At 42.8% G+C, this 22,973-nt stretch overlaps 1 protein-coding gene across 6 annotated transcripts in view; it reads right to left on the bottom strand.

The window, feature by feature from the left end:
• The window catches only part of sorcs2 (sortilin-related VPS10 domain containing receptor 2), a 259,751-nt gene extending 237,120 nt beyond the window's left edge, over positions 1-22,631 (bottom strand). For 5 of the 6 annotated variants that reach the window (XM_079579574.1, XM_079579573.1, XM_079579572.1 and 2 more), the window contains exon 1: positions 22,203-22,631. In XM_079579574.1, coding sequence (XP_079435700.1) covers positions 22,203-22,496 — 294 coding nt within the window. In that variant the 5' untranslated portion in view covers positions 22,497-22,631. The remainder of the gene's footprint in view (positions 1-22,202) is intronic. The other variant, XM_079579577.1, reaches the window with a different exon arrangement.
• Positions 22,632-22,973: the final 342 nt, after the last annotated feature.

The following is a 22,973-nucleotide window of genomic DNA, read 5'->3' as shown; positions in this document are numbered from 1 at the left end:
AATTAATTTGAGAGACCTTCAAGGACTAATGGTAGCTCGCTAAAAACAACAGCTTGTCTGCCGTAATTATCCGTCGTCATACTCCGCCAGGTTCGGTATGGACTTGGAAAAACTGCAGCAGAGAAATGTTGACTTTTTTTTTTCTTCTCTTTTTTTTGCGGTGTTGGTTTGTACGTAGTTCTGAAGAGAATGAGGTCATGGGGACACTGGCAGCGTTTGGCGAGGATGTGGGGAGGAACAGAAGCCAGATTGCCCCCACCCAGAGAGCTCCAGCATGGACAAGCGCCGGGCCTGAGCAGCTCAAGCAGACTAGGAACTATGGGAGTATCTTGGCAAATGCGAGCTCCATTAAAAGAGATTTATGGGGGAAACGCAGCGGCAGTTTCCATGTGATGAATAAGACAGAAAACATGTCGAATCAAACAATGTTGCGCGGTAGTTACTGGCATTGAGAAGAGTACAAGCAAAGACCTCAACCAAGGCAAACAAAACATAGAACCTTTTCGGGGGTCCTACATTTATCGATGCCAGGAAACATGAACAGTTTAGTGCTAATCTTGCTCACAACAAAATCCAATTACTGCGATTGTGAGCTGCAAACCCAAAGGGAAACAAAAAGAAGTCTGCTTCATCCATAGACCGGGGCAGGGAGCGGAACACAGCGCGACCTCCTGACTCTCCGAGGAGGAAGAAAGCCATCGCATTGCATCAGACGCTCTCCTCTTTCATCAGCTGGTACATAGCGCTTCCTCTCCTGACGTAACAGTTAGCTTCGGCCACGCTGCACGGGCCTCCGGGGAAACTCTGAACAGCGTCGGCCCCATATCTCCATTATGATGTCGTCAGAGTGAGATGCAAAGAAGTGACAAAAAAAGGCAGCGGTGTGATAGAGGGCGGTTGAAGAGGGAATAAACGTGGTTAAGTTAATGCAGAATGCATCGAAAATCCTTCACATACAACACAGCCTTACAAATTCTCACTGATTAAAATAGCAGATTATAAATTAGCATAGATCTATATAGAGCAGTATGGGGATTGGGGGACTAGAGAGTTGCAAACAGAATAAATATTCAAGTTTCACAAAGGATAAATCCCATCAGTGTGCCGCTGCAGATTGGACCACTACAAACATTATTCGACATATACCAGATCCCATCCATTGGGCACTTTGCATTGATCCAATCCTCAATGTTAGTCACCGAAAAAACAAAAAACATGGCATCCACGCAGTCCTCACAAAAATGGGCTTTGCGTGAGGTCCCGGGAGAAAGAGCAACTGCCACACGCTGGGGCTAAGCTGGTTTGCATGGACAAATAAAAAAGCCAAAGATGAAAATAGAACGGAGGATTAGCAGCGGAAAGAAAGAACAGGCGGAGCGTGTTTTTGAAAAGGCAAAGTCAAATGAATGTGCTGTTGTGTTTAGTTCTATCATTCATTGGTTGGTTTGCGTGTTGTTGTATTTCTTCTTCTTGCTGATCCCCTGAGCTTGGAAGTGTCTGGAAATGTTTTCTCAAAACAAAAGGAAAACATTTGTTTGTGTGTGCGTGTGTGTGCGTGCACGTGTACGTGTGCGTGTGTACGTGTGCGTGTGTTTGGGCGGGGCCCGATGCAAGTAAATATAGAGCATTCATTGACTGCGGAAAAGTAAGACTTTAAATCAGCGCTGCTTCTTTCTATGGTGGTCTACCTTGCTTCGCTTCACCGTCTGACATACCCGTACATGCACCCAAAACACGCACATACAATTACTCACATGATGAATGGGGATGTGTGGGAGAATTGAGGGTGCTAGAAACGAGTTGGGGCCACAAACACAAACTGTTTAAACTCCAGCACCTCCTCTTTTCACGCTTTGTTTATGAAGACAAATGGGTGCTGAAGCTTTGAGGCTTTGAGGAAGTCAGTTTCTCAGTCCGTTGCATTTGAACTAACTGGTTACGTAGCATGTAGAAAACATCATCTCTGCTTGAATGTCTACTCAAAGTTTTCCACATCTTCACTTTAAAATAGATTCATAGTAAAGCATCAGAATGAGTATAGCTTATGTGAGGAAAGGCAAAACCATTTGAATAAGACATCCAGCCTGAGAGCAGTTCACCTCCCGCCCCGATCCTTCCTGGGCCCGTTTGCGCCTCGTCTGCCGCTCGATATATTTGCATGCAAACAAGCTGTCCGACTTCACTACAGAGTGTTGAAGGAGGGGGGGTGGCGTGCACGTGTGCACGTGCGAGGGGGGAATCTCATTTACCTGTATGATGCACTGCCGCTGTTTACGCGCGCTATTCCGAGGAGACTGGAGGACTATCCGTCTTCCCCCCTTTACCCAAAGCCTCTCTCTGCTCTTCACCCGTTCCGTACGGCGCGAACGGATGCACTTGCGGAAGCATAATAACTCAAGGCGGACTCGGGAGGCTCAGGATGAAATGCTGGGGCGGAGGAGACACTTTCTGCTGAGGTTAGCGCCTCACAATAGTGCGGTGACATTCAACAGACACGGAAAGGGAGGGTAACTGGGATTTATGTCGAAATGGAAATCCTAAGGTCTTTTGGCGCACACAGCAGGGAGAGGTTTACGCCCACTGCTGGCACTTTGTATAACTACATTTTAGAACATCTTGTGTGCAAGGGATATTTGCTATTGGGTATAAAGCTACGGTGTCAAAAAATAGGTTTAAAAGTCCTGAATCCAACAAAATTTTCCACATTGATTTCAAGCATGTGAGTGAAGTGTCTTGCCCAAGGACACAATGTTAATAAATGATAACATTATAACAATTATAACATATAACATGACAATCTCAGTTTTATGTATGTTTACTGTAGGCAAAAAACAAACAAAATCATTATTAACTGATAAAATGAAATGAACAGTTAAACATAAAAGACAGCAAACCAGCTCATATAAAACTAAAAGATTCAGACTGCAAAGTCTACTGACGTGATCCTATTGTTGCATTTTTCTTTGAATTCAACTTAGATTGAAGTCATTCTTTTCATGATGAATATTTCCAGCATAACATCCATCCATTGACAGCGCAGTGCGCAGCGGCTCAAGGTTAAACCATTGCTATCCTTCCTGCCATTAATGATATTTTGACCAAATATTGATCATCAAGTTATTTCTACAGAATACTTCAGTACTTTGCATAGAGTCAGGTGGACAGATGCCCCGAAAGTTTTTGTCTTAATGCAGTCCCAGAAAACATGGGTGTGGTTAGAATCAACAGTGCCACATTGCCACCAACCCATCTGTTAGCTGAACAATTGTTCACTTTAATAGATGGTGTAGTAGAATCGTATCCAATTTTTCCAACTGAACTTTCTTTTTTTGTGTAGAAGACAGAGAGAGCTCACAGATTGTGCCCCATTCTTCATTTGAAATTGTAGTGAGCATTTTAAACTCCCTTAACTTCCTCTTTTTTCTGGTTTATTGGTTTTAGTTACTAAAAAGTTTGCACCAAATTTCTGTTGCTAATGCTTTAAGAATATGTTGAATCAAAGTATGAGACTGCATGCTAAACTCCAGTTTTGAACATCAGATTTGTCTTTGATTACACGCTTACATGCACAAATCCGCCGCCAAGATTCACAGATAAGATATTTGCATTTAGATTAATAAGACAGGTAAGTCCCATATCATCTCACAACTTTCATTGCAGCTTACAAAGTTAATGTTTCCAACTCTCAAGGCGCTACAAGCCGCAAGCATTTTTGTCTTTGGAATGATGTTTGCCAGCGTGAGCCCCTACCTGCGCAGAATACAATTACCAGCCTCGGCTGCATATTAAACATCACGTAATCATCTCTTTAGTTTGCACGGGGGGTTCGCAGCGGAGTGCCACTCATCTGCTTTTTGTTTACGCGGCAGACGACTCGAAACGGCCCGACGCCGATGTTGTGACAAGCTTCATTCCCGACGCTAATTCAATTTGCTCTCGCTGCGCATTTGTATTCGAACTCGCGGCGCACGGCTCGTCTGTCAGTGGCAAAGAGGAATGGGCCAAGGGAGAATCCAAAAGAGCAAGTCAGGAAGAACAAAAAAGTGAGCAATGAAGTGCTTTTTTTTCTTGAAATCTCAATAACCCAAAGTTATTTTTGTTCTTTTGCACTTGGATTGTATCAAAACTCTAGGGTTGGGCGTAAGCTTGGTCTTTTCACACGGAAACTTGTACCTGGAACCAAATCACCAACCAAATCTTCACAATATGGAGTTTAAATATTGCACTGATTCAACTTTCTCCATAGATTTTAAATTGTAACTTCTAACACTTTGACAACAATCATAAATAGAATTTTTACTGATATATTTTCACTCTTTTCTGTTTGTTACTCTGATTTCGACACTGAAAATATAGAAAGTTTAAGACATTTCTTTTTTCTCCATTCACCCAGTGTCTGGCCTTGAAAAGTTAACTTTGACTCCAATAATCTGCTCATTAATGTGTACTGTGCTTTCTCACACGTGATTTACAGTAATTGCTATGTGCACGAGTCCCCAGTGTTCCATACCATTTTTACTGTAGGACGTCTCATCTGTCGTCACGTACTGCTGGGCTGCTGTTTTTCTGCTTGCGGAGGTGTATTTTTGAGCAGTTGGCACACGTTACTATGGGCACGGCTTGGGTGGTTCAGTCACTTTGAACTGGACTCAAAAAAAGGCAAAGAAAAACTCGAATGGACAGGGAACAGCAGCTGAAAATACAGAATCCATGTACAGTAGTGCCAGACTGTCATGGTTACTAGTTCTGAGAGAATGTCTGAATGTGAAACTTTTGCGAGCATGTTTCCTCCCCACAAATAATGATATACTGTATATTTATAGCTATTGTTCATGCCTATAGTATATTGGCATTCAGTTTGTTTGGCTGTGAGGGGGAGGTGTGAGGTGCCTGCATGGGCACTCTGGGACGGTTTTACCTCTACAGCCCTGCAGAGAGGAGAAATATGGCACAGCGGGTATTTCAACAGCACGTTTAGAGATGGGATCTATTTTCAGAGTCAAACATAAGCCAATAGAACAACACCAGTGTGAGCCAGACTTCCACGTACCAGGTCTGAAATAGACAGTTGGCTGAGGGCTGTGTGTCAGAAATACTAAATATACTGCCAATCTGAACATGTATCTTTGGGATAGTAATTGTTTGTGTTTTTTAATCTCGGGTCATTAAGAACTTAGTGCTACGTTTGCGTTGGACAATGGTAGACGATTAGAAAGAAATACCCCTTCTTCCTAAATTTCAATCATCTCAATCTCTATAGAAACCAGATTTTTTTATGCAAAATCAACTTTTTTAGATGTCCGTGTTGTGTTGTTCTCTAACTGGAGTTGTACTTTGAGGCACTTGATCATCTTTGAGTAATCTTTGGATCTTCTCCAAGATGGCTGTACTTACCGTGGCGGCAGTTAAGAGAAATCCTACGTATCCAGGAAATGCCTTCCTCACCTCGCGATCTCTTGCCAACATTGAAGGTTTTATCGCAGTCTAAAAACACTCAAATCATACCTTCACTACAACCACACACGGGCCAATTATGTCAATATAGCATTTTCTGACCAACAAAGTATAAGATAGTGATAATATTGCCAAATACTTGCAAAAAGCAAAACACCCCGACTTTAAATGTTGTACATCATTACTTGCATCATTATACTACTTTATACAACTTCTGCGTAGTTTAACTTGTGTGTGTCATGGAAATACCTCAAACCCCTCCCGACTGGCAAGAAATGTGTCTGTTGCAAAACACTAGCGTGGGCCACCAGGGCTGCATAACATTTATTGATGAGTGAATACATAGACAAAACTCCACAGTGGAAGCAATTTAAGCAATGACATGAGTTTGCTGAAAATTTTATATGGAAGAGGACAAATGCAGAGGACAAATTTCCCTACGGGGACAATAAAGTATACAAACAAACAAACAAGCATCATCACAGCTACATGTTTTTCCATCAAGACTGCTAATCCACTCTGACCGTGAGCACATTTGTAATAGTGCCAGAGAACCTACAGGGACAGACATTATAAAATAAACTAGCTGAGACCCGGCCTTCGGCCGGGCCTCGCTAGTTTCCACATGTGATAGTCTGAGATTATGAGTGATTAAAAAGAAATGTCCAACCGGTCACACAGTTCAGCTGTAGACCAGTGGTTCCCAACCCATTCCAAAAACTATGGCCACTACAAAAGTTTAAAATAATTAATGCTAAAAATAATTTCAAACAAACTGCAATTTGAGTGTTTGATGCACCCGTACTCCTTTCTTATAAACTACAACGACAATATGTTCGCTAAAAGGGAATAGAATTCAAGAGACAGTGGGATAATTATGGATAAATATTAGGGGTTCAGCTCTAACGGTTCGGTTCACGGTGCAGGACCCGTGGTTTGGTGCATCACGGTAGTGTACGATGTAAAAAGAAATAAGTAGGTTTTGAAATGAAATAGCCTAATGATCGTTATTAGACAGTATTTTTAACCTTACAATAAAATTGGCAATGCGTTCAAAGCTGCTTTAGAATAAAATGTACCTCTGGGCTCACAATACGTGAAAGCAAATGACACACAGCGCCCGGCTTCGATGCGCGCGCGCACACACACGCACGCACGCGCACACGCACGCACACACCGCCCTGTTTTGATGCACGCGCGCACACATACACGCACCGACGCACACAAAAACGCGCGCACACGCGCACACACACACATCGCCCTGTGTGGATGCGCGCACACGCACGGCAGTCAGATCTCGCGCACTCGCGTTGTTGTGACGGCGGGTTGTCCTCGGACAGCAGCACCGCGGTCCATATGGACCCGTGGTCAATGGCCGCGGGCGGCGGGACCGCAACGTGGGGGCCGGCACCACGCACAAACTCACTACTGTCGCCAGGCTTCCTGATGTTCCCAAACGGTCTCCCATCCCAGTCCTAACCAGGCCCTTCCCTGCTTAGCTTCGGAGGAACGGTCTCCCATCCCAGTCCTAACCAGGCACGTTCCTGCTTAGCTTCAAAGTCGGTATGGGAAATAAACATGGCGGCGCCCAGGCGGCGGCCATTGAGATAGCGTTTTCTATAATAGATATTTGTGCAACATGCAGTTCAAGGAGTTCAAGTGCTCCACAAATCGCCAAGATAATTTCTTATGAATAAGTAAGAAATGCACGACGGTGGTTAGGACTATGTTAAAATAGGCCCAAAGTTAATATCAAGTTAATATCAAGTATTTATTGCTGTTTATAAAAGCACCAGCACCTTAGTATATTGCGGGGACATATCTTCACCGTTGCGCTGTATGAAATATGCAGGACCCTGGAGCAGCGAGAGCGGGGGCATTCGGAATTCAACTCATGAACCAAACCGCTGGAAGACCCGGCAGGATCCCTCGACCACGTTACCACGGCAACATAAGCGGGAACTTTCAACCATGACGGCAACACTGCACGCCACGAGATAAAGGGCGTGGAGCAACATGGGATGGAGCAGAGGAGAAAGGGGGGAAAAAAATCATGTTTATGGTTGGAAGAATTGGAAGACAATGGATGCACGCTGGGAATATTTTCACATCGGAACAAAGGAAGGGCGTGTGGGCTACGTCGGCCATGTTGAGCGGCAAGAAACCAACCACGCTACAACCAATTTGCCGAGTCCAATAGACCATTGAAGTGAAAATGAGGATCATCAATTAATCTCAAATACTGTTAAATTGATGTGTTAGAAGCAGGAAAATAACAATGTGAGTGAGTTTTAACAATCTTTTGGGGAGGGTTAAAAACATGTTGTAGGGCATATTATCACTTGAAAAAACTTAATGTTTTAAGAAATGGCTGTGCAAGTTTAGTGTAGCACCCTCCCCTGGCAGCAGGAGGAATCAAACCAAGCTAAAAACAACACCAAATCAGGATTGTTGTCCAATAGTCTCTTGCACAGACATGGTGCTAACTTCTTAGGGTAATGACCGTTTCCTGTCTGTGTTTACTTCCTATAGGGAGCTAGGCATGTCTTGCTGAAATAAATATATATTTAAACAGTACATGACTGAAATAAAACAGCTATTGGATAATTTCTTACAATATATTACAAACTTTACTCAGGATGTAAATACTTCACCGACGGAAATATTTTAGCTTTGAAGCTAGACTAATGCTAATTTAATGCTAACAATTAACAAGTAATTTTTATGAAGCACACTCTGATGTTTAGTTAAGTTTTATTATGCTTGCTAAATCTTCTTTTAGTTTTTTAATTTGCATAAAAATGTGGACAGGAAGTAGCCTTTCCCCTGCACTGGCCAACACCAGTTTCAGAGCAGCACAGGTCTGGACTGGGGATGATTTATTTATTTTTAGACTTAAAAATGCTTTTAAAAATGCAGAGGACACTTTTGGATTATATCTATGATCGAAAAGCTTCTAGCAGTAGAAGAAGTAACAACGAAAGTAAACGACGTAAAACTAAACAAATAAAAAGGAATTCAGACTTTTTTATTTGATGAAGGAGCATACATGGTTAATTCATGACTTTTTTGCCAAGGAGACAGTTGCTACAGCATCACCTCATGGACAACAACCAACTCGCCGCAGCCACAAACAATACCTCCAAGTTGCTTTTTATGTGGTTATCGCCTGGTTGCCAACACACACCTGGCATCTCTTAATTAGACAGACCTCTCCGGTAACTCTCCCAAGGTCTTGCAATGAGGGCAACAGTGGAATCCAAATGTACCACCTGCCAAGTGTCCATGAAAAGTGGTGCCAACAAGATGGGACTGAATAAAGACAGCTAAAAGAGTCAAGGTGCCAAGATAAATGTTCTTAACCAATTCCATCTGCTTATCGTTTGACTGGCAATTCTATCACAACTTTTACTTTCTACTTGGAGTTGAAGACTTCTTTTTTTTGTCAAGATAGATGCACTTTTTGTACAATTACATTTTTATGAATTGAGAATTCTGTCCACCCGTGTACTGTATAAAAGCTTTGTTGGCTTTGGTTCTTAAAATGATGTATAATTCGTGATTGATAAAACCTTTTGGCAATGAAAAAAATTGCTCCATAAATAATGTAATGCTTTTTGTGCGGTTGAATCATGTGTGTGGGCTGCAAGTGCTTTTGAATACATCTAAATACAGCTAAAACAGCGGTATTTCATTATATCCAGGAAGTGGTTCTTGACTGCAAACATTAACTGTATCGACTGCACTAACGCCTATTACCATAACATATAGACAGACATCCACAAAGTATGTTCTTAAGCCGCCCACATAGTGCTCCAGCAGGCATTAATCGCACATCATTAAAAAGACATGTTCTTCAGACGTACATCATTCAATTATTCACCACAAAATGTATACATTAAGCAGAGTGGCCATATTGGCTAGGCCTTCTCTGTTAATTGGAGCAAGAGAGGTCTCCAATCGCTCCTAAATGGACTTTAAGAGGAGTATTCTGTTGTATTGGATGAATCACCACTGACAAGATAAATGAACAGAGAGGGTAGCTTCACATGTGCAAACTATTTCCAAACCCAGACCAAATGAACTGTCGAGTTAGCATCAAGTAAAGCTACAATTTGCTTTTCCCCTGAAGATCAGTAAACCTTTCCTTCATTTGCACTATTTTCCCTTGTCATGACAATAATATTGCCAGCTGCAGAGAAATATTGAAAGTCTGATAGAAATTTTGCAGTTTTCCCATAGAAATCCATTTTCCTGGTACAACGCAACAGCGCCCATAGTTCAGGATTAGCCAGTACTATATAAAAAAATAGATAAGTCTCAGACCAATCAGTTGGCTGCTTGGTCAGTCCTGGTAAAATACATCTAACTCTAATGTCCAAATGCACATGACAGATAACGGCAGTGCTTTACAACATCTAACTAACTATTTTGATGGCACTGATCCCTGAAATCCTAGCGGTTTTGACGACACGGTTCTTTTTCATATATTTTACAAACTATTTTATTTGTAAGTGTATGACATCAGATCAGACAGTTTGGTTCAAATGTTGGTGGCACCTTCTTCTGCAGACCCCTCTCCTCCTTCATTTCCTGGTACATCCACTCCAACCACGCACCACTCCAATGTTGCCTGTCGAGCGCTCATCATCTTCATCTCCGCTTTCATCTGCTCCATCCTCTCCAGCAGGGCGGTGTTGTCCTCATTCTCCTCGCCGAGTCTCCAGCACAGCCATTGCTCTCCACTCAAACAGAACTTGGTATTCTTGTCGAGCTGCTTCTTTAAATGGTTGACCGCTTCTTTTGTCGTCCCCAATTCCTTCCTCCGCTTCTCAAGCTCATTTTGCAAGGAGGCGATGCACTTTTTACGCTCTTGGCATTTCTTGTGTTCTCTGACCTTTGTTTCACGAAGCTCCTTCTGCAGCAATTCAACTTGAAAGTTCATGGAAATAGTCCATCCACGTTTTTCTTGAACTATCTCTTGAATATTGAAGGCAATTTCACGAAGTGCAGACAGATCTCGCTCCAATAATTGATATTGTCCTAGCTGCCTCTCCAGCTTGGGAACTTCACTCTTGCTCCATTCGAGAGTCTTCCTTGACCTCTCCATTCCGTTTTTCACCTCATCCATACCTGTCAGGTAGTCGATTGCATGTCGGTTGAGTGTCTTGGCCGCCTGGTCTTTGGCCTCCTCTATTTGCTGAAGTAGCTTTTGTTTCTCAGCTTGGCTCCTCCGTGTCATCTGCTCCCTTTCTCTGGAGAGGGCTTCTTTCTCCATCTCCTCCTCTGAGATCTTCTCCTGGAGCGCTGCAGTGATGGCTTTCTGTGCTTCTAGCTCTTCTTGAGCCTTCTGAACAGCTCCTCTTAGCCTGCCAAGTTTCATGGTCTTGCAGTTTACAGTTGTGGTGCAATCAACTAAAATCTTTGTAGTTGTATTGAAAATCTCGCTACGGTAACGCAGCTTTGAATGTAAATAGTACACATTCCTGATGTTGGAGCTGTTGCTTGACAACAGGGATACAGTGACTCATTCCGAGGCTGGCGTTTCCAACTTCAGAGGGTAATACAACAAATAACAGAAATCGAATGATTGAATGCTATAAATTAAAATTCCAGACAGTAAAGAGGAAGTTACTGTCTTTGTGACTTCAGTGTTCTCAGTTTTCTAGTGACTCATAAGAACAGTCATAAAGATACAGCTACAACTTCCAATATGATATTTAATACTATTCTGAGCAAGGCAATTTGGCAACTATGTAAATAAAATGTTACAGAAACAATACCCACAAAAAGTTTCACCCATTTGGGCTACTTTAGCTTAACCTCTTAACCGCGCACATTTTCTCCAGTTCAGCTTTACCCAAATATCTATTTTTTTTAAATGACAGGAGCTTACAGCATATAGGCCAGTGCAATATTTCCTTTGAAAGCTAAGACCTACAAAACTGATCTAAACAAATCTTTTTCCTCGCACTGTTGCTGCATTGTCATACTTTTTTGTGTTTTTGTCACACGTTTTTGTAATTTTTCTGTCTTGTCTGGCTTTTTTGTCACTTTTTTGTTGCGTTTCCATCACTTTTCTGTTGCTCTTTAGTGGCCTTTTTGTTATGTTTTCATCACACATTTTTCTCACCTTTTCATCGCCTTTTTGTCACATTTTTGTCACTCTTTTGTTGTTTTGTTGTTATTTGTGTTGCTATTTTCTCCAAACTGGAGAAAATGTGCTCAGTTCAGGTGGGGGCTAAAAATGATGCATAGTACATGTATTTTATTTACTGGTGAAAATAAAACACTGAAATACAATAGATTTTTCTAAAAAAGCAGGACAAACGGACATTTAATGCGGGGCAGGACCCAAGAGACCAAGATGACTGCCATGTAGTGGTTTACTGTTAGCATACATCAAGGTATGCAAATCGTTGCTCGGTTGTTATTAAAAATATAAATACCCCATTTAAATTCACATAGTGTTTAGATTAGCTTGTTAATCCTCTAAATGGATTGCTGGGATGATAGCGGCGTAGCCAAGGTAACCATAAAAGGAAATGCACGGATCAGGGTTGAGAGGTGGGGTATTCCTCATACAGTATGTAATGATTTGTAACCCCGGTGCTCTGAGTGAATGAGATAGCGAGGTGGAGGGAAGATGTTTTGATGCATGATGTCAGAACGGGACAATGGAGATGGGGATGAAAAGGGTTTGCTGAATGGAGTGGGAAGCGTCAGTGAATGTTATGCTCAAACACAATGGGAGCGACTTGTGTTGTTAGCAAATACTGACGTGAGAATATTGTTGGTGAAGATGCTACCTGTTAGCAGTATTGTGTAATAGCTGTGTAGACATGTGAGAAGATTAGCAACGAGGAGTGACTATTAAGTGCCATAACATAGAGTGTGTTATTAACCATTATACCATGGTCTGGGTGAATACTCGATTCTGATTGGCTGGTGGGGGCTAACAAGCGTGCATTATTTTCGTATAACCGCACACGTAGTCCGGTAGTTAAATCACTGGGATATCACTCCGCTGTGGGCATCGCCATAGCAACGCATGACACAGCTGAATCAGATAAACACGTAATTAGTGACTGACAGGAACGTACGAGATGGATTTTGTTTAATTTCAACGTTTTTGGCCAAAACAAAATGTTTGATAAATGGGAAGTAGAGGAGAGTGAGCAGCTAGGTTAGCTACTGTTAATAAAATATGAGCTTTCCATTTCTATTGAAAACGGTTAAGGCTATTCATGATTTTCAGGCGTACATAAAATGATCCTGCATTTAAAAATATTTGTCTGGATTAGTAAAGTCAATCATAAAAGTTTCAGTTCGTGGGGCCCAGGTGTGAGCGACTCCACCGCTCTGTTTCCATAAACATTTGAGCTGGTTGAGCTAGCTAGCTTCGCGGAGTAACACCACTCCGCTGCGCGTCGTGGTGTTCTTGACTCCGCGTCGTGCATTATAACCGTCGAATGCACGGCTCCGAGTTGTTTAATCCTTACTTATAATGAATGTAAACAACTGAAATCACTGAAACACTGTTTATGGTCTGGATTTTTTATTTTTGTGGCTGCTGATATTTCCAGATGGTATAACAATAGGTCACTAGTAGAAAAGGTTTGGGAACAACTGTTAAGGTGTCAAGGTGTACTTTATTGTCCCTGCTGTATGGAGCTGTTCATAAGCCAGACACCACCCAGGGACTACAGATTTTAACCAAACTAAGTTAAATATTCTGAAACGATATAAAATATAAATCACTAATACTGCATAATCACAAAAATATGTTTTTATTTGCCAATAAAGGTGTATTTTATTAAGGTGTTCTGTATTGTCCTTTGCATTTGACCCATCCTTCGAGGTAGCTAGGGCAACCAGTCAGGGAAAGTGGGCGACCGCAGTGCAGTGCCCGGAGACCCGTCTCCAGATGTGGAGCCAGGCTGATGGTCAGGATCACCTGTCTGGAAGCATCAGCCGAAAACCTGCACAACAGGTTTATTGTGCATGTTTTCAGCTGGTGTGTAACCGAAACACCCAGAGGAAACCCATCCAGACACGGGGAGAGAAGCACAGAAAGGCCGCACGGTACAGGAAATGAACCCGTGATGTTTTTTCTATGAGGCAAAAACGCTAACTGCTCAGCCACGGTGCAGCAATTGATTATGCAACCTACATTACTGCATCTGCAGCTACTACAGTAAAATACTTCACTATATAATAAGGATTAATACTGCGCAGCAAATACAGTACAGTTCATGGGCGAGGCAAAGATCGCCCCTCGTAGAGTCTACGACTTTATGTCTTTCGTCTGGCTAGCCCATATTGACAGACAGCTCAGCAGGTTATTTTTAAACCCTTGCTCCCAATGATTTAGGTTCAGCATTCTTTTCCCTTTTACTTATTCTCACCCAGGAGGGCTCTTAACGCAGGCGGCCCGGACGAATTACCCACATTTCCCGGCGGGGTTAGGGGGGCGGGGCCTGTCAGCTGCCCTCTCTTCTCTCATTAATCACTTGAGGGCCACTGCATGCGGAACCGGCGCAAATTTAAAAAACGTGTGAGCGCAATGCCAATGTATGATTACTGTCTGCGCCGCGCGATCGATACGAGACAAACTGAGGAGCTGCTATTAAAACACGGGGCTGTTTTCGGCAGATAGAGACGCACGTGCACACGTGTGGGGATACCGTTCATCATTCATTGACAGAGAGTGGTTAGCAAGGGGCGCATGTGAAGTGCAGGTTAATCAAAAAGAGGGCTGGTTTATATTGACGAGCATAGAGGACAATTGCTCGATCAATAGTTTTTTATGGTTTTATGTAAAATGTCAAGGGCTGGGGGTGCGAGATTAATTGTAATCAAATCAAAACGCCAATTCCAAGGGTCACGACTGAATTGAGAGAGTTGGACTCAACGCCAGTGCAACAGTTAGTAATAAACGTCAGCTGATAACTCATCTACATTCCCCTTTTCCAGAGAACAACTTTGCTGCCTCATTCTTTCCTATGACCTTATCCCGAAAAATTGTACGACTTTCTACTTCAGCACCCAAAAGCCCAAACCTCAGCTTTTCAAAGCCCTGTGTCGGCTCCAATCGTGACGTTGCACTTTTCAGTCCAACCCTTTTCACACCGAGCACACACAAAGAGGAATGCACACAGAGTTCCCTCCCTGCAGCTAAACTACTCAGAACACAGCCGGGACAGGCCACAATGACGGTCCTCTGAATGGGGCAGCTCTCCTCTTTCACTGGCCTGGGTCTATGGGAAATAAAGCCTATCTATACGCGACTTTGTATGGGTTTGTTCTTGAGAATGCATGGTTACAAAACAATAATTATGAAGATGTAATCATTGAGGGAGCATGCTGTGGTTTGTGTTGGTCATGCTGTGTTTCAAAGATGATGACTAAGTGTTAATTATGCTCAGATAGTATTCAAAAAGTTTCCAAATATAAAGCATAACCTAAGCATAAACATAAAAACTTCCACTGCATCAACCACTGAGAGCTTACAGAATGTCACGGGAACACAAAAGCACATTTCAATGTATATACTTTACAAGCTAGATATAATTTATTATAGTAAATGGGTAGACTATGAACATCTGTGCTTTAGATATTAGCATTATTAGCCAAAGAAAATCACTTCTTCAATGTGCTTCCTGCAATCAATCCAAAAGTTTAAATCCATAACTAATCTAAAATCATCTTTATTGCTTCCCAACTGCAAAAGCCCCACTTTATTTGAACTCTTCGACTTTAAGGTATTGGACTGTCTTGCATGTACTTGACCAGGTCAATCCTGTACACGCCAATGCATTCAATTCTTTCAATTCATCTTCTTGGCTGCATTGATTTTCTGCATTCAATAAAAGATGGCTTTGCTCTGCATTTTGCAAAAAAACATAAAACACTAAGAAAAGGCCACTGAACATTACATTTTTACTGAGTAGTGTTATTTGGAAATATGTGAACCAAGGGTCTATGCCAACAATGCAAAAATGTCTAGTTTCATGCTCTACATCCCACATTCACACAGCCTTAACAGTTATTCAATGAGCAGGCCCTTGGGACACTGTGCACTCAGTGTGTATGTTTCACGAGAAGATTCAAAGAGTAAAGATTGACAACTGTCAAGTATCAGCGGTAAATATATTTGCTATTGAACAAATTAAACCTCAGTAATGTTGTCAAGAACTTTGGCCACAAGTTTTTATTCAGTGGCAACTGTAACAAAAAACGACAACAAAAAAGCCTTGGGATTTAATAAATACATGTCAAAGGTGCGAAACCCGACAAGAAGAGCTTCGTTTGTATAACATGGTCACAAAGTGCTTTACATGAGACTATTTTACATTCACTCCATACTCCGTGGAGGTAAGCTACGTCTGTAGCTTCAGTTTCCCCTGGGGGAGACTGACAGAAGCGCTGTCGCGACTACACACATCTGCACCAACCATCATTCATTCACGCACAGACGTCATTCATCTTGGCCTATTGTACATGTTTTTAGTGTAAGGAGAAACCAGAGTACCCGGAGGAAACCTACGCAGACACAGGGAGAACATGCAAACGCCACACAGAAAGACCCTATAAGATAAGATAAGATAAGATGGTACTTTATTGATCTCACAGATGGAGAAATTGCATTCGATGAGAGAGCATCCGGCAGCAGCACCCATCTATCCAGGTGGGAATCAAGCCTGGGAGTTAATCATGCAAAAAATAAGCTGGTCTTCCACTCTAGACTAAGCAAAGGCATCAAAGAGGAAACATGAATCCTTTCTACATGATTATTTCAATTTTAGTGTCTGCAGAGCCTCTACAATCAGTATTTAGTGAGATGCTTCAGGCATTAGCAATAGCATAAGCCGAAAAACGCAGTCAAACTACCATCACAAAAGTTCCCATAATGATGTATTGGAGAAATATCTTCTTCTGGCTCCACATTTTTTTTACTGCTGAGTAGTAAAAACCAAATACCGGCCTTAAAGTGAAAAAGGATATATCACCATCATGCTAGCGGATATCTTGCAGAGCAATGAAAGAAAACTGGATCCTGCTTAGCTGCTTTGATTTGTACGGGAGATGGAGCGTGCATGGTAATTTACAGTGCACAATTAGAGACTGCTAATGCGCCGAGTTATCCGCTGACTCAGGGGGATGAGTCTTCTTCCATTTTGGACATAAATATGATCAAAATTAGAAGTACTCAACTGGTGTTTCTTTTCAGCTGCAATTTAAAAGCATGCACCATTGTACTCTACTAAAGCTGTCGATCAAGGACACAAGCCTGGATGCTCTTAGCTGTTAACCATCATCTGCCCCAATCACGGCTCTCCAAAGTGTATTACCGTCATTACAAGTGAAGGTTCAATTGCAGCACTTTAGCCGTCATGGAAAATACAGTACATAAATGAATGATGGATAGAGTTGGTAATTTTGTGCCATATGCAGCCCATATAGGCTGTATATTGCAATTGGGAAATGATCTTGGAACATAATGGAGCTGACATGGTTTTCATCCAAAGGCAGCAAGACGCTGCAGCTTAGGTTTGTTATTCCCGGTTGGAACATAGTCACTTTTTAGACCATCAAAGTTGGATTCCTCTAAAAAACTTGGTACTAGGGCCCAACCGATAGGGATTTTTGGGGTCCAATACCAATATAAAGGGGGTTGGCCGACAGCTGATATCTAGGCCGATATATTAAGTAAATTATTTTGTTTATTATTTTTAAATAGTCTATAGTTAAAGCTGGGCTACCTGATTTTTCCTGTTCAAACTTTGACATTTTTTGTTTTGTCCCAAACTTATTTCTAGCTCTCACAGTCCCTCCTGTGCATTCAAATTGTTCAAAGAATGTAATTATATGCACATTTCAGACCTGTGTACAGCATTGAGTGGTGACAAAGTGAAGCAGGGGCGGCCACCCCCAAGATAAATTCCACTAATTTAGATTAGACTTCTATCATCCATTGCTCAATAAAGCTTTAGGTGAAGACGATACAACAAGGTCTGTGTTTTGCTGAGTTGACAACATACTCTGAGGTGGCAAAAATAAATGTATTCCACATCACAAAAAAAACAGGTATCCCAGCTTTAAACATTTATTATTATTAAACTTCGTAACGTTCATTGTGTCTACTTGTGTTCTAGTATCACTGTTTTTGTTCGTTTTGTCAGACACTAAGGTTAGAGATGTTAAAGATCTTTTACCTTTACATGTTTCAGCCGCCATCTGCAGGCCGTCATCAGAAGTATCACCGGCGTGCGGTGACGTGTCACTTATCAGCTGTTCTTACTTCCGAGGCGTGACCAGTCTGACGGTCCCAACAGGTCCGACAGACTGGTCACGCCCCCTGCCGCCCGGTGGATTCAGGGCGGCAGGGGGCGTAATCATTGGAGGAGGGTGTCCCAGGTGTGGGACAGGAGAAACGCTCCTTCGTCACGGTTGATGGTGTCGGTGCTCCGTTTCCTGATTTCTATGGCTTCTTTCATCCAGCGTTTGAATTTATTGGTTTCCGATCCAATGACCCGAGCCTCGTCCCAGTCCATGATATGGTTGTTTCTGGGTACATCCCAAAGATAAAATAACTCAGGGGGAAAAATGCAACGCAATTTACGAAATACCATGCAAATCATGCAACAAATCATACATAGGAGAAACAGGACGACCTTTCCACATAAGAAAAAAGGAACATCAAACAGAATGCGAAAAAGAAACAAGGGGACGACTCACACGAACAAAAAAAGAAAAGGCAGAACAGGAGAATTTAAAATCGGCTATTTCGGACCACTGCAAAAGAAACAACCATATCATGGACTGGGACGAGGCTCGGGTCATTGGATCGGAAACCAATAAATTCAAACGCTGGATAAAAGAAGCCATAGAAATCAGGAAACGGAGCACCGACACCATCAACCGTGACGAAGGAGCGTTTCTCCTGTCCCACACCTGGGACACCCTCCTCCAATGATTACGCCCCCTGCCGCCCTGAATCCACCGGGCGGCAGGGGGCGTGACCAGTCTGTCGGACCTGTTGGGACCGTCAGACTGGTCACGCCTCGGAAGTAAGAACAGCTGATAAGTGACACGTCACCGCACGCCGGTGATACTTCTGATGACGGCCTGCAGATGGCGGCTGAAACATGTAAAGGTAAAAGATCTTTAACATCTCTAACCTTAGTGTCTGACAAAACGAACAAAAACAGTGATTTATTATTATTATAGTAAAAGTTTCAAACTTTGAAATATATAGAAAGATGTCAAATAGAGGTCGACCGATATAACAATAATCTTGGCCAATGTTTTTAAAAATGTCTCGTCCATAATCCAGTGTAGGATGCTTCTAAACGTGTCAGTGTTGAACTGTGACAGCAGGGGGCACTGTATATTCATGTTTAGTAGGTACTTCAGAGGGAGCTTGTTTGATCTCTTATGGTTTCGAAATCATACGCTAAAGTCTGCAACATAAAACACATAAAACAGGTGCACAAACTTTTGACCAATTTCACAACAATGCTTCTCTGCTCCCCTGAGGCCAAGGAGGTTGCGGGAGGCTAATTTTTGGGAAATACCCCAATAGCCTGATATATTGGCCAGCCAAACAAGAACATCCATAAATGTTGAACCAGATCAATTACACAAAATACAAGGTGTATTTTCCTGCTATATCTATCCAACTAAACTTCAAAACCTAGACATTTTACCTTCCAAGATTGAAACCCTGTTATGAACTCACAAAAAGTCGTTATTACAAGCTTAAAACCTAAATTGGCAGACTTGAAACATATCTTGCAGCAGTCTCTTGATAAGCGATCTTAATGAGTGACTATGACAGCTTTACAACTCTCCAGCGTTGACCCTCTGCATTCAAACCCACACATTTGGAATCTCGTCCCAAACTTCTCCGCTGCGACAGCACAAATCTTAGTGAAGCCACCCCGCCATTTGTCCAACCATCCATCTCCCCTCGCTCATAACTGTCAGCCAGAGGGGAGCGCGGATAGCACCATCTATCTATGTTTATTAGGCCGCATGAACTCTCTCCTGTCCACTTCACCCAGAGTTAAAGGAAGGAGCCAGACTCCCTACAGAGGCGGAAAGATCCCAGAAGACTAACAGCTGGAGGATGAAACGGCGAGCTGGACGTTCATCATCAGAAAAGTGCATTTGGAGAATGTCAAGAGTTTTACGGTCAGGACATGGGACTGAAATGCCAACGCAGTAAAGGTTCCCATACTCGTTATTTAATTAAGATGCCCGGAGCATTGGAAGTGACTCAGTACCTTTTATAGGCCGGTTGTAAAGTCACATATGCTTGAATGAATGGTCAATAGTGATGTTTTTAATGCAATCGCTTAACGCAAAATCTCATTGAAAAGTGTGCTGCCACCATATCAAGTGATAAGTAGTGGCTCAAGGGCACGACATCAGGCCTGCACCAGTCGAAGCCAGGATTCAAACCGATGACTTTTGGATAGGTGGATGACAATCTAACCACTGTCGCCTACATATTATTGTCAAATTATTAGCTTGTGTGCTGCTAGCTAATTAATTATTGACTAAAATTACAACTTTGATTTCATTTCAATTCACTGCCTCACACAGTCTTTGTTTAGATTCCTGGACAGCGGAAATCTAACTGTGTGGGCAGTGATGTCAGTAACAAGCAAGTAACGAGTTTCAGTAACGCATTACTCTAATCTGACTACTTTTTCAGTAACGATTAATCTAACGCACTACTTTCTCCAGACCAGTAATCAGATGAAAGTTACTTTTCCAAGTCACGGTAAGTCACTATTCCGTCATATTCATTTGGTAAATACGCATTTTTTTCTTGCGTCTCGTGGAGTGATGTAATGTATGCGTCAAGTCAAATTTTCAAATATAAATGTGTCACACTTGGCAGCTTTGTTGATGTTGCTGTTAAAATGCACCTCCAGTAACGTGAGCATTGGCAAAACCGGTTGTCATTTGCATTTTGAGGCAGGGAGGTGATGTCGGCTTGTAATACTAATAATACTAATAATACTGTACTTGTGATCTAACTTAGTTACTTCTAAAATCAAGTAATTAGTAAATCTGATTGGGTTTCCTCCACAGACATATTATTAGTGGACCGCCATTCCTCACTCCTCCCCATTTACATGATTAACAACAGTCAAGGGACAATCTATGATGGCCGCTCAATTTCCTCCTTCAGAGCAACAACCCTCCACAGTTCAACAGGGCCTGTCAATCGAAAAAAAAAAAAGCTAAACTTTTAAGAATCCACTGAACAAAAACCAGCATGGTTAAAAACATGATTGCATAGACGAACTGCTAATAAAACAGCATACACCGGCAAAATAATTGTCCTCGATGCATTATGTCCTAGACCAGCATTGTTTACACACACACACAAACACACACACACTTGGAAATGGCTGAGGTATCGAATCAGCATTCACCACAGCATCCAGACAAACTCTACCCCAGGCCCTTCTCAGTAAAACCTTGTGTTTACAAGATCCCAAACCCTCCAAGTTCACCTCTATTCGTGCCCAGAGCAAGTATATATTTATCCTTAGTTCTGTCAATATGATAGTCTCACAACTTGAAATGTTCAACTGTTTTCTTGCCCAGGTTCTCTGTGCGTTTTAGAGGTCAACAGGCTGAATCTTCCGCCCCCGTCTGTGGTGCTATGTTGCTATTGGTTTGTGACAGAGCCCTTGTTCAGGCGAGACGTCCCTTCCAGACACTGCTATACTCTCTGCCAGCAGCGCCACAGCATCACAGTGACTGGGATGTGCACATTCTATGAGAAAATAACTTTAATCATGAAATTGTAGGGCTTCAAGTTCAATATTTCAGACTTGTTTCGGGTGATAGCAACATTCAATACTTTTAACTGCAGTGACAAGGACACACACTGGCAGCTAGTTCTAGTCAGCCCACAGCAATGACCTAATGCCAATACCTAAATGTGCACAATTGCATTCACTCATAAAAACAAACGGCATGAAATATGGTGTTGATGCTGGAGAAGCTAACCGTACTTTTGTTCTCATAAGCCTAGTATTTTAACCGCTAATAATAGCATAAAAGAGCAGATCGTTGGCATGTAACAGCCTCTGTAAGGCTACACTAATGAATGAATAATGCACACGCTGGGAAAACAAGTCAAACCTGTCTAGCATAACAACACAGAGCAACAATTCCCTGCTCCACAAAGTCACATTCAACTTCATGTAATTAAGCCAGTCTTAACGTGCTTCCTGTATTGTGCTATATCCTTAACCAAAGCAAAACGTAGCTAAACAACACAGGCACTGCAATAAAACCCCATGAATATTTCAACAGAGGCATCGTGTGGCAGTGGCGGTCGAGTGCGCTACCCGTGCGTAAAGCTCGTCTTGGCACGGCCACTTTCTAGCTCTGCACATCTCACGATTGTTCAGGCGTATTTTCAACATTTGGAAAAGTGTCTTCCCTGCGCGTCTCAGTGCGCGAACAACTGAACGCACAGGTGCACACGTGGACTCGAAGGTAAACAATGACAACGCTCTGACCCCGCAGGTGATGTCACCAGGAAACATCTAAAAAGATCCTTTGACGCTAATAGTGTGACTTCTCCGACCCCTGTGCGAGCACCCATGGGCGCTGAGGAACAACAATAAGGAGGGGGAATAAGACGTGAGGTTGACAAAGAGAAGGAGACCGCGACGGGACAAGCCAGCAGCGAAGGGGGGGCTTATACTCACGCTGCTGTTCTCCCCGGTCCAGTGCACCATCGCCTGGTTGTGGGTCGCGTCCCCTTTGAGCACGAACGAGCTGCTGAGGAGAGACATCTGCTTCTCCCAGGACAGCGCTCTCCGGACGCGCGGGGATCCGTGCTCCTCGCCCCTCTCCGAGGGTACAGTCACTCCATGGCTCCGCTGCACGACGCGATGACAGCGCACGGGTCCGACACAAGCCGTCCACGTTCCGAGAAGAAGGAGAAAGCCAAGAAGTGTAGAGACGCAAGGGGGTTCCGGTAAGCGCAAAGAAGGTGCCATGGTTCCGCGCCCGGGAGCAGCGCTTCGTGTTGCGGGGATACACTTGATGGGAGTACGCCGATGGGTTTGGTTTGCGCGCTGGAGGAGAGACGGATAGGTGTAGAGTGAGTGGAGAGGGGTGAGAGAGGGAGGAGAGGAGCGGGTCGAGCGGCGTGGAGCGAGGCAGCGCGGAGCACCGAGCAGCAGCGGCGCATTAACCCCCTCTATTGGTCATGAGGTGTATTGCAACAAGAAGAGGGATCCAAACACGCTTCGATGACTGCTGACTCAATAGTCATTCTGAATATTGTCATATATTGGACTCTAACACACAGGCACTGCAATTAAATCATTTTTTGAGTAGGCTATTATTTTAATTTATAATCCATTTTGCTTTAAAGTATTTTTCAATTTGCAGAATTTTTCTGCAGATATTTGTAGTGGGAAAAAAAGACAGCTCTGCATCTGCGGCGTATTATTAAACCTTGAAATGCCATC

This window comes from Gobius niger (genome assembly GCF_951799975.1).
Source record: "Gobius niger genome assembly, chromosome: 21".
Taxonomy (NCBI): domain Eukaryota; kingdom Metazoa; phylum Chordata; class Actinopteri; order Gobiiformes; family Gobiidae; genus Gobius; species Gobius niger.
This window is presented reverse-complemented; position numbering and strand designations above follow the sequence as displayed.